This window comes from Oryctolagus cuniculus, chromosome 20, assembly GCF_964237555.1.
Source record: "Oryctolagus cuniculus chromosome 20, mOryCun1.1, whole genome shotgun sequence".
Lineage (NCBI taxonomy): Eukaryota > Metazoa > Chordata > Mammalia > Lagomorpha > Leporidae > Oryctolagus > Oryctolagus cuniculus.
Window position 1 is genome coordinate 38,152,921 of NC_091451.1, and position 12,432 is coordinate 38,165,352.

A 12,432-nucleotide genomic window follows, 5' to 3' on the forward strand; every position below is an offset into this window, starting at 1 on the left:
TGGCCCAGGTCCTTGGGCCCCTGCAACTGTGTGGGAGACCCATCTGGGAAGTGAACCAGTGGATGGAAGACCTCTCTCTCTCTGTTTCTACCTCTCTCTGTAACTCTGTCTTTCAAATAAAATAAAATCTTTCAAAAAAAAAAAAAAACACTTATAAAAAAGATACTGTCATGGGAGTCTCCAATTTTAACCACTGCTTTTGGGTGAGAGGTGGCCTGTGTACTTGCTCTTACTATGAGAATATTTTGAAAACAAGCACATAAAAGCTCAACCATTGGAATAAGCAATAGAGTTATTCATAAAAATATTTAAAGCATACAGAGACATTTGGTTAAGTGGTGTAATTTGCCTATATGTACACACACACACAGTGTGTGTGAATGTGGGTGTGTGTGTGTGTAATGTAGAGAGAGAGCTCCCATCCACTGGCTCACTCCCCACATGCCCGCAATGGCAGGGGACAGGCCAGGGCTGGAGCAGGAGCCTGGACTCCCACGTGGGGGGCAGGAGCCCAGTCACTTGAGCCGTCACTGCCACCTCCCAGGGTCTACATTCGCTGGAAGCTGGAGTCAGGGGCCAGACTTGGGTTTGAACCCCGGTACTTCGATGTGGTATGCAGGTGTCTTAACCGCTAGGCCAAATGCTCGCCCCTAAATTCTGTATTTTGAATATAGGTGTTTGTCTCCACCTGAAACTCATCTGAAATGCCAGCTGGGGGCTACAAGTGTGCGTGTGTGGGACCAAGGGGAAGGGGGTGCACTGACTGCTGAGCAGAGACGTCAGCACACCGTGGGGAGACCGGTCCTGAAGGGAAGACCTTAGAGGAGGCTGCCAGGGACAGCCAGTCCCTCCGCGAACATCAGGGGCGGCAGCAGGCTTGGACGCACAGTGGGACTAAGGGGAGGGGTGGTGGGTGCCGCGCGGGCCCCGAGACCTCAGGTCCTCATCTCAGGAACCTGTGGGTGCTGCAGATGCCATGAAGCCAAGGCTCCTCAGACAAGGTTGTCCTGACCGGCCCCAGTGCAGTCACACGGGGGAGGGGGAGGGGCCTGTGACACAGACACCGAGGAGAAGGCCACGCGAAGATGGGCAGAGAGAGATTCGAAGAGGCCCTCCGGGTGAGTGATGGGACCACAAGCCACCGAATGGCAGCGGCCACCAAAGCTGCGTGTCAGGAGCAGGGACACCGGAGCCCCCTACCCCGTGTGGCCCAGCCCGGCTGGAGAAGGGGGCTGGATTCCGTGCACAAATTGGACTTGAGCCAGAGCTGCTGCCGACTCTGGGGAGCCAGGCACGGTGCGGGGCGTGGCTGAGGCCCTGACCGAGGCTCTGCTTCCACGGCTGCGTCACTGCCTCGAGACTGGAATCTGGCTCCTGGGACGGGAGCAGTCAGGCTCTGAGCGCCTGGGCAGGAGGCCAAAGGACTGCTGCCCAAGAGGAACTCAGCAGCCTGGAGCAAAGGCCTCCGTGACCTGACATTTGGGGGTCCCCTAACCCAAAAGTTTCCCTGCCATCGTGCCACGCTGTGGAGGAACCCCCTCCAGGCCTCCAGCTCCACCCAAGAAGACAGCTCCCACACCCACTTCAAGATGGGAATCAGGGCCGGTGCTATGGTGTAGTAGGCTAAGCCTCTGCCTGTGGCACCAGCATCCCATAGGGGTGCCAGTTCGAGTCCCAGCTGCTCCTCTTCCAGTCCAGCTCTGTGCTATGGCCTGGGAAAGCAATGGAAGACGGCCCAAGTCCTTGGGCCCCTGCACCCACGTGGGAGACCTGAAAGAAGCTGCTGGCTCCTGGCTTCAGATCAGCCCAGCTCTGGCCATTGCAGCCAACTGGGGAGTGAACCAGTGAATGAAGATCTCTCTCTCTCTCTCTCTCTCTCTCTCTCTCTCGGTCTGTAACTCTGTCTCTCAAATAAAATATATATATATAAAAAGATGGGACTCGACGGCTAATGATCAGCACCCCTCTGAGAACCAACTACACATTTTCTCAGGCTTCCAACACGAAAGGCAACCAAACGTGCGGGAAAAGGCAGGGACGCAGGGCTCCCCCTGGATGGGACAAGATGGGAAAACCACTCCTGTGACGTCCTGTCAGGGGCGTAAGGCTCCATGGGCCTTACCTGGGGGTGGTTCTGGGGACGGAACGTGAAAACAAAAACAAGCTGCAAGTGAGACAGACAGAAACCTGGAATCCGTACCCCAGGAGCAATGACGACGCGTGATCGGCCAGCCAGCCAGACCGTATTTTCCAGTCATGCGTTTGTGCCGGCCGTGTGCTCGTCTCTCCATGTGACACAGCAGAATCTTTGTCCCTTCCTCAAACCTGAGCATGGGAGGGCCCTCGTGACAGCCCAGCCAGGAACCCGCGGGAGCTCGGGAGGAAAGCTGCCGACGGCTGAGGCCAGATCATGACAAGGGCACAGCTGCTGCTGGACTCCTGGAGACTTCCTGGCTTACGGCTGTCTCTCGGGACCCATGGGGGACGGGCTCTAGGACCCCCAGTGGGGACCGAAATGCTGGATGCTCAAGTCCCTTGTATAAAACGCTGTGGTAGTTGCATAGACCCTACACATAGCCTCCCAGATACTTTTTATTTAAAAAATTTTAGGGGCTGGCACTGTGGTGCAGTGGGTTAACGCCCTGTCTTGAGGCGCCAGCAACCCATATGGGCACCAGTTCGAGACCCGGCTGCTCCACTTCCGATCCAGCTCTCTGCTGTGGCCTGGGAAAGCAGTAGAAGATGGCCCAAGTCCTTGGGCCCCTGCACCCGCGTGGGAGACCTGAAAGAAGCTTCTGGCTTCGATCGGCACAGCTCTGGCTGTTGTGGCCAACTGGGGAGTGAGCCATCGGATGGAAGACCTCTCTCTCTCTGCCTCTCCTCTCTCTGTGTAACTCTGACTTTCAAATAAATAAATAAATATATCTCTAAAAAATGTATGTGCTTATTTATTTTACTTGAAAGGCAGAGAAAGAGATCTTCTATCTGTTCACTCCTTTTTTAAGATTTATATATGTATTAAGATTTATTTATATTTTTTAAGATTTATATTAATATTTAATAATATTGAAAGACAGAGTCAGAGAGAGAGAGAGAGAGAGAGAGAGAGGAATCATCCATTTGCTGGCTCACTCCAGCTCCCGGTGACAGCTTCCGGACAGTGCAGGCCCTGGTGGGCCGCGGTGATAACTCAAGTAGTGGGGTCCTGCGACACACATGGCAGACCCAGCTTCAGTTGCGGGCTCCCAGCCTCGGCACTCCCACAGCTGCTATGGGCAGTTGGGGTGAACTAGCAGGTGGGAGCTCTCCCGCTATTTTTCTCTTGAATGATGGATAATAATAACAATTATCAACCCTGTGTTCCGGCTGGACCCTGAGGAGACGCAGCATCAGCGGCAGACAAGTAAGCCCTGAGCCTCCGTGCGATTCCAGCTCACCCGCCCACCCCTCTCCCACCCTAGCGTCATACAGCTGAGGACCCAGACAGGCAGCGAAGACCAGCCCTCTGCATGGAGCCCAGTCTGAGTTCCCAGGCCAAAGAAACCATGAGTGATAACAGATGCCTTTAAGTTTTATGCCTCTAAGTTTCGGAAGAGTTAGGCAGAAACAGGTAACACAGTTGTGACTAAGAGGAGAATAACAATAAAGTGGGAATAGCCAGGCAATATGAGCCAGTGCCAGGAAAGTAAAGCTCTGATTGAGGAGTTACAGTTCAATAGCAAGTGGGTAGATCTAGATGGCCCAGGTCACAGGCCCACCTCTGCACTGAGCCCCAGGAAGGACGGGACAGCTAGGTCCCCGGGGAGAATCCTCATACGAAAACGGGGTGAGCAGGTGGCTGTCTGGTGCCGCAGTTAAAAATGCTTGGACACGCACATTGCGTATCGGAGCGCCTGGGCTCCTGACTCCAGCTTCCGCTACTGAGCACCCCGGAGGCAGCAGGCGACGGCTCCAGGACTTGGGTCCCGGCCTCCCACATGAGAGACCCAGTTCCCAGCTGCAGGTATTGTGAGCTTTTGGGAAATGAACCAGCAGATGAGAAACCTTTATTTGTCTCTCTCTTTGTTTCTCTGCCTTTTAAATAAGTAAAAACCCTGAGGCTGTTGATCTGTGGAAAAAGGCAGGTGTCCAGCAGTCATCTGGAGGGAGTGCACATTCCTTTAGTTTCTCTGGTCTCTGCTGAGCTCCAGTATGGGTTTGTCACTTAGCGAAAACGTCACAGTCCCTTGTGTGTCCCAGGCTGGGCCAGTCTCCTGAATTCTCTCCTGCTGGCTAGGATGGCACCTGCCCAGCTCCCACTTCACTTAATATATTAGTAATTACCAATAAAAAACAACAGCGTGGGGCTGGCTTCTTGTGGTTTATTGCTCATGGTTTATCTTATTTATTCAAAAATAGGTAAACATTACATGACTAGGACACATTCATTGGAGAGAAACTGGAACATCAATTAAAAAAAAAAAAAGGATAGCATTGCCTATAATTCCACCACCCAAAGATAACTCATGCTGATGTTTTTTGGTCTGTGCTCTTCCAGAATTCTGTCCTTTACCAGTGAACTTTCATGTCTCCCAACTGTTCTGTAAATGTTGTACGCGGCTTCATTTACCCAAGGGTAGGGTGTAGACCTGTTTGAATACCAAAAACATACCCTTCTATTAGGTTGAACCATAGGAAATTACCAAAGTTCAATTAATTTTCACCTACAAAGATAGTAACCACACATGCTTCAACCACTGCCGTCTTAAAATATGGCTACAGAGTTTATTTCTCTTTTTTAAAAAAAGATTTATTTATTTATGTGAAAGGCAGAGTTACAGAGGGAAAGAAGGAAAGAAAGAGGGGAAGAGAGAGAGAGAGAGAGAGAAAGAAAGAGAGAGAGAGAGGGAGAATCTTCCATCCCCAGTCCCCAAATGGCCATAACAGCTCCCTCTAGGTCTCCCATGTGGGTGCAGGGGCCCAAACACTTGGGCCATCTTCTGCTGTTTTCCCAGGTCATTAGCAGGGAGCTGGATCAGAAGTGAAGCAGCCAGGATTCGAACCAGCGCCCAGATGGGATGCTGCGTTGCAGGAGGTGGCTTTACCTTCTATGCCACAGCGCCAGCCCGAGAGTTCGTATTCCTTTAGATGATAAATAACTGACCCAATCTATTACTTATTATTGGGTATTTGTGCTTCCAATTTTTCACAATTATAAAAAGCACCATAATGAAACATGACTTTAACTGACTCTTTGTGAACCTTCTTCCTCGGTTTCTGGGGGTGTGTTTCCATAAATGGAGTACGCTAGACAAAAGGCACCTGCTTTTGTAAAGCCCTTGTGCTGCCGAGGGTGTGGTCCCTTAGAGGAGCCTGCTGCCCACTCCCCAGGAGGCAGGGCCCGGGCCGCCTGCGTTACTGCTTCTCCTTAAAGGGCCTTCAGAAGGGACTCCGGAGTCTGACACAGCGGGGCATTTACTGCCCACAGCAGTCCGCGGTGGCTGTGGAGCCCGAGGGCCTGCAGCGCCTTTCACCGACCAGGAGGGAACCTGAGCTCACTGCTCTGACGCAGGGGAGGACTACAGCAGCGACGAGAACCGGAAGGGGGATTTCTGTTTTAACTCGCTTCTAACAAGGAATTAATACGTAAAATGGAAGTAATACAAGGAGAAGCTCCTGATCTGCAAATGGAAACTAACAGCAGCCGTCAGGGCCGCCGGCAGGATGGTCCACAGGGTGCCCTCCGCTCCTCCCTGGGGTCTGGGCTGGCTTGCCTGGGAGACCAGAGGATGCCACGAGTAACGGGATGTCGCTTCTGATACCACATAAAAGGCAGGGCGTCTGTCTTGGGTGTTCGCTCACGGGCCCCCTATTTCCCTGTCACCAGGCCGCCCCACAGAGGCCCCCGTGGGTGAGCTTGGAAGAGGAACTTGCAGGAGACGGCCTGGCGCTGGCGCTGGCCCTGGCGCTGGCCCTGGCGCTGGCCCTGGCCCTGGCCCTGGCGCTGGCCCTGGCGCTGGCCCTGGCGCTGGCCCTGGCGCTGGCCCTGGCCCTGACTTCCGTAGCAGTCTGAGTCTAAGCTAAGCGGCTCCCCGGTTCCCCACCTGGAGGATCCGTGAGTTCGTAGCTGTTAAGCAAACGCTGTTTGCAGCCCGAAGTTCCAGGTTAATTTATCGCACCGCAGCGGTGAAGAAGACAACAGTTAGTTACTGAGAGCTCACGTACTGCGTGACAGGGGCAGCACGTCCCCTGCGCGTCCCCGGGTCCTCACAGAGCCCCGAGGGTAACAGCATCATGACCCTGTGTCCACCTGGGGAAACTGAGGCCCAGGGAGGGGCCTGCAAGCTTCTGTACAATGGGTCAGGAAGGAGGGGTCGATGAGTGCTGGGAGGGACCTCAGAGTGTTGCTTTCTTAATTTAAGGTTTATTTATTTATTTACTTGAAAGTCAGAGAGAGACTGGGAGAAACAGAGAGAGAGATCTCCCATCACCTGATTTACTCTCCAAATGGTTGCAACAGCCCGGGCTGAGCTAGGAGCCAGGAACTCCATTGGGATCTCCCACATGGGTGGCAGGGGTCCAAGCACTTGGGCCATCCTCCCCTGCACTCCCGGGCCACAGCAGAGAGCTGGACTGGAAGAGGGGCAACCGGGACTAGAAGCCGGTGCCCATATGGGATGCCAGTGCTACAGGGGGAGGATTAACCGAGTGAGCCACAGTGCCGGCCCCAGTAAAAAAACTTAAAAGATAAAAAGGAAATTATTTGAGAAGCAGAGAGATGGAGACAGACAGAGAGAGCTCCCACCCCATCCCCCAGTGCCTGCAGTGCAGTGTCTGGACCAGGCAAAGCCAGGATCCAGGAATGCAATGCAGGTTTCTCCCAAGAAGGCCGGAACCCAATTACCTGAGCCATCATGGCTGCCTACCAGGTCTGTGCTGGCAGGAAGCTGGAGTCTGGAGCCAGAGCCAGGAATGGAACCCAGGTACTCCAGTGTGAGACACGGGCATCTTAACCACTACGGTACACACTTGCCCTTGGCTATGGGCTTAGGTTACATGGTCAGAAACAGCTCATCAGAGATCATACTCATCTCCTCATGCCTGCTCTTGGAGCCCTGCTGTGGGGTTCAGGGCCCAGACCCTCTTGGAGGTCCCCAAACACAATGCTCAAGGTAGAGGCTCTGGACCCAGACAGAGCTTGGTAGCTTCCAGCTGTGAGACTTCAAAGAAACCACTTTACCTATTCAAGCATTGGTTTCCTGGTGAAGTTAGGGAAAGGAATACAAGGATACTTCAAGAAGTTTGTGGGAAATGGATGTTAAAAATTTTTATTTATTTTAAAAGGAGTCGAAGAGACACAGACACACACACACACACACACACAGAGGGAGAGAGGGAGGGAGAGGAGAGGGAGGGAGGGAGGAGGAGAAGGAGGGAGAGAGAGGGAGGGGAGGGGGAGGGAGGGACAGAGGGAGAGGGAGGGATCTTCTCCCCAGGGGTTCACTAGCCTAACACCTACAATAGCAGAAGCTGGGAGCCAGGACCTCAGGTCAGGTCTCCCACCCGAGGAGGCATGGACATGACCACCAGCCCATCACTGAGCCCGAGTGTGCGTCAGCAGGAAGCTGGAATCAGGAGTGGAGCTGGGGCTTGAACCCAGGCACTCACTCTGACATGGAACGCAGGCATCCGTATCATTTTATTAATAGAAAAAGAACAGATTTCATGTATGTCATAGGTGCAATTCTAAGATGACGGTAAAATGGAATTAATATACATTTTCCATGATTTTTTTTAAAGATTTATTTATTTGGAAGACAAAGTTACAGAGAGAGGTAGAAGGAGAGAGAGAGAGAGAGAGAGGTCTTTCAACCTCTGGTTCACTCTTCAAATGGCCACAACAGCTGGAACTGAGCCAATCTAAAGCCAGGGACCAGGAGCTTCCTCCCAGTCTCCTGTGTGGGTGCAGGGTCCAAGAACTTGGGTCCTCTCCTCCTGCTTTCCTGAGCACATTTTCACAGAGCTGGATCAGAAGTGGAGCAGCTGGGATTTGAACCAGTGCCCATATGGAATGCTGGCACTACAGGCTGGGGCTTTAACCTGCTGAGCCACAGCGCCAGCTCCCCATAGTTTTTTTATTTTTTTGACAGGCAGAGTTAGACAGTGAAAGAGAGAGACAGAGAAAGGTCTTCCTTCCATTGGTTCACCCCCCCAAATGGCTGCTATAGCCGGCGCTGTGCCGATCCGAAGCCAGGAGCCAGGTGCTTCTCCTGGTCTCCCATGCGGGTGCAGGACCCAAGCACTTGGGCCATCCTCTACTGCCTTCCTGGGCCACACAGCAGAGAGCTGGACTGGAAGAGGAGCAACCGGGACAGAATCCGGTGCCCCGACCAGGACTAGAACCCGGTGTGCTGGCGCCGCAGGCGGAGGATTAGCCTAGTGAGCCATGGCACCGGCCAAGAGAGATCTTGGTGAAGCTCCTGACTCGTGATTTTGGCTGTGCCCAGTGCTGGTTGCAGGCACGTGGGGGAGTGAACCACTGGATGGAAGATCTCTGACTCAATAAATAAATAAATAAATCTTTAAAAAAGGGCATGTTAAGACACTAAAGTCAGCTTATTGATTAAAGATGTTAAAATAAAGATGTTTAGAAGAATCTTCTGAGTCAGTTTTAGGGCCAAAAGAGAGCATGGATTTTGCAGGAAAGGAGACTAAGAGGAAGTGAGTGCCTGTCCTTGGGTCATAAAGCAGGACAGGGGCAGGCTTAGAGGTTCAGGTTTGGATTCTGTCCCTACCTTGCTGTGTATATTTTTATGTTTTTTAAATATGTATTTTTTATTTATTTGAAAGAGTTAAGGAGAGAGGTAAAGACAGACACAGAGGTCTTCCATCCGCTGGTTCACTCCCCAAATGGCCGTAACAGCCAGAGCTGAGCCATTCTGAAGTCAGGAGCTTCTCCCACTTGGGTGTAGAGGCCCAAGGACTTGGGCTGTCCTCCACTGCTTTCCCAGGCCCATTAGCAGGCAGCTAGATCGGAAGTGGAGCAGCTGGGACTCAAACCTGTGCCCATATAGGATGCCAGGCTGGGGCTTTAACCCGCTGTGCCACAGTGGTGGCCCCGCTGTGTTTCCTTGAGCAAGGCCACTCACCTTCTGTACGTTTCATTTGCCTCTCCCAAATTCTAAGATTTTAGGCCCTAGCCTGATTCCCAGCCTACCTCTTAGTGATGCACATGATTATTTCACGCTCAATTAGTAAAAATAATCATTAATTAATTGCACTTATTTTATATACTCACCCAGTCTGTGTGGTACTCCCTATGTACATAAGAAAACTTAATGCTTCTAAAAGTGGAATTAAGGGGCAGGCGCCTGGGGTATCAGTTAAGACACCACTTGGGACACCCGCATCCCACACCAGAGTGCCTGGGTTCGAGCCCAGCTCTGCTCCTGATTCCACCTTCATGCTAATGCACACCCTGCAGGTGGGGCTCAAGTAGTTGGGTGCCTGCCACCCATATGGGAGACCTGGATTAAGTTCTCAGGCATTTGGGAAATGAATCAGCATATGGAAAATCTGTCTCTCTTCTTCTTCTCTCTGCCTTTCCATAAATAAAAAACAGGCTGACTGGCAGCAGTGTCTGAAGAATCTATGGCACCTCAGTAGCAACTTTATTTTTTTTTAAGATTTTATTTTATTTATTTGAAAGAGTTACAGAGAGAGGTAGAGACAGAGACAGAGACCCTCCATCCGCTGGTTCACTCCCCAGATGGTCGCAACGGCCAGAGCTGTGCCAATCCAAAGCCAGGAGCCAGGAGGTTCTTCTGGGTCTCCCACGTGGGTTCAGGGGTCCAAGGACTTGGGCCATCTTCTGCTGCTTTCCCAGGCCACAGCAGAGGGCTGGATAGGAAGAGGAGCAGCTGGGACTAGAACCGGCACCCATATGGGATGCAGGCGCATCAGGCTAGGGAGTTAACCCGCTGCGCCACAGCGCTGGCCCCCTCAGTAGCACTTGAAACCTGACTTTCATTCTCTTTGACGTGAGACTTGCAGAAGTTGATCTGGTTTACAGTTTTGTGAGACCCTCAGGCTGGGAGTGAAGGGGATCACTGAGGATCCTGTCACCTGTGCAGACTGGGATCAGTTCATTTGTAAAGGCCAGAAGTCTGATAACTAGAAGATTCTAGAAGTCTCATGGGCCCAGGGGGAAATCATTGTCTCAGATTGAGTGAGCACTTCAGTACTTTTTGACACAAAGACTTGAGTAGTTTTCCAAGTGTTAGGTGTAGGCAGAGAAGATGCCTTTTGGGGCCAGAGCTGTGGTGTAGCAGGTAAAGCCGCCGTCTGCAGTGCTGGTGCCCATATGGGCACCGGTTCAAATCCCAGCTGCTCCACTTCCGATCCAGCACTCTGGGAGACCCGGATGGAGCTCCTGTCTTCAGATCAGTGCAGCTCCAGGCATTGTGGTCAATGGGGAGTGAGCCAGCAGATGGAAGACTTCTCTCTCTGCCTCTCCTTCTCTCTCTGTGTAGCCCTTTCAAATAAATGAATAAATCTTTAAAAAAAATCAGTCCCTGGGGTAGGCAGTTGGCACAGTGGTTTAGACGCTGCTTGAGACGACTGCACCCCGTACCAGAACGCCTTGGTTCAAGTCCTGGCTCCACGCGGTTCCAGCTCCTGCTATCATGCACACCAGGAAGTAGATGGCGGCTCAGGTACTTGGGTGCCTGCCACTCACACAGGAGACCTGGATTGAGCTCCTGGCTCCCGGCTTTAGCCTGACACATCTCCAGATGCTGCTGGCATTTGGGGGATGAGCCAGCAGATGGAAGATCTCTCATTGTTTCTGTCTTTCTCTGTCTCATGGCCTTTCAAAGTGAAAATAAACAAATAATAATAAAAAAAGGATCGCTCGTGTTTTGGCTTGGCTGGGGTCTGGCCCGAGTGCTCATCGCCCTCTAGTGGTGCTCCGATGAATAACCACGATTAGGAGGTGCCCCACGACAGCACAGTTCACTGCTTCCCTGCCGATGATCTCCTTGTAGACGTGTGAACTTGCACATGCATTTCATGGAGCACTTCAGCTTAGAAGAGTTTTAGACTTGCATGAATTCCATGTTTTCCTCTAATAGTTTTCCACTACAGTTCCATCCAACCACCTCCTCTCCCTGTAACATCTCACCGTCCCGCGGTACGCTGACCTCCCCCAGGAAGCGGACACTGACACGTAGCTGTGAAGCGCCTGTTTCTGGACCTCACTCTCCACTCACGCCCTTTCACTGTTCCCGTCTGCTACTGTGTCGGATCTCTGCTGCTCTGTGGCCTCCCAGGCTTCTTGTTTGTGATCTCCACGGTATTCAGAATGCTAGTCGGCGACTTTGTGCAATGTCCCTCAAGTTGGATTCTGGTGTCTTTCTCGTATTAGCCTGGCACTGAGGGTCTGGAGGAAGAACACCAGGAGTGAAATGTCCTTGCTGTCACATCCATGAGACCCACGCCCTCAGCACGAACCACCACGGCCCGCCTGCACACAAGGTATCTGCCGGGTTTCTCCACGTCGCCACGTTCTGCCTGCAGTGGGGGAAGGGAGGGCACACCTCCTGTGGGGAGTCTTCCAGTCTCTTTGTCCACAGGCACTTACTTGACGTGGGCACGAGCCCACACTCACTTTCTACTTTGGGTTGTATTTTGTAGCTCAAAGTGTCATGGCTTTTGCCTGGAGGGGTTTTCTGGCTGGCTCCCCCTTTTTTTCTGTTACATTTGGGGTGAGGGGGTTATCCATCTGCTGCTCCACTCCCCAGGTGTCAGAAGCCAGGAGGGGCAACTCAGTCGCCTGAGCCTTCACCTGCTGCCTCTCCCGGGGTGCGTGTGCAGGAAGCTGGAGTCCCACGCGTGTGCGGGAAGCTGGAGTCCCACGCGTGTGCGGGAAGCTGGAGTCCCAGTAGAGCCTGGACAGGAACCCAGGAACCCCAAGCAGCACCCTAACAGCTATGCTAACCCGGCATTTCTTTCTTTCCTCCTTCCTTCCTTTGTAATGTACTGTCTACCAGATGCATGGCAGGCCGTCAAAAGCTCTGCAGAATCAGACCAGTGTCTCTCCCCCGTCCAATCTCTCTGAATCTCAAGTTCTCACACGTGAGGGAGGACAGAACAGCCTGTTCCTGACGAGTTTCTGTGAGTCCCTGACAAGGCAGCACAGACAGCCTGAGGGGCGGACCCCTGCCCTGCCCCTGCTGGCCGTGAAACTCCGGGCAAGTTACTTCTCTGTGCGTCTCCTGCGTAAACTGGGAACAGACAGCCAGGCTGTTGTGGGACTAAAGGCGTCCAGCGGCCAATGTCAGCCATTCTCACTGCCCTGAGTACATCTGCAGGAGCCTGTGTGTGCACTCGCATCTGCACATCAGCGAAACACAGCCCTTGCCACTTCTAACAAATGACCCACCTGTGTGACGG

At 52.6% G+C, this 12,432-nt stretch overlaps 1 protein-coding gene across 2 annotated transcripts in view; it reads right to left on the reverse strand.

Annotated features, from left to right (window-relative positions):
• Window positions 1–4,341: 4,341 nt before the first annotated feature.
• Window positions 4,342–12,432, reverse strand: part of GON7 (GON7 subunit of KEOPS complex) — a 30,752-nt gene continuing 22,661 nt past the window's right edge. Inside the window, exon 3 of one of the 2 annotated variants that reach the window (XM_070065556.1) lies at window positions 4,342–4,628. In XM_070065556.1, coding sequence (XP_069921657.1) covers window positions 4,606–4,628 — 23 coding nt within the window. In that variant the 3' untranslated portion in view covers window positions 4,342–4,605. Of the gene's footprint in view, window positions 4,629–7,280; window positions 11,420–12,432 lie in introns of those variants that run through there. The other variant, XM_070065555.1, reaches the window with a different exon arrangement.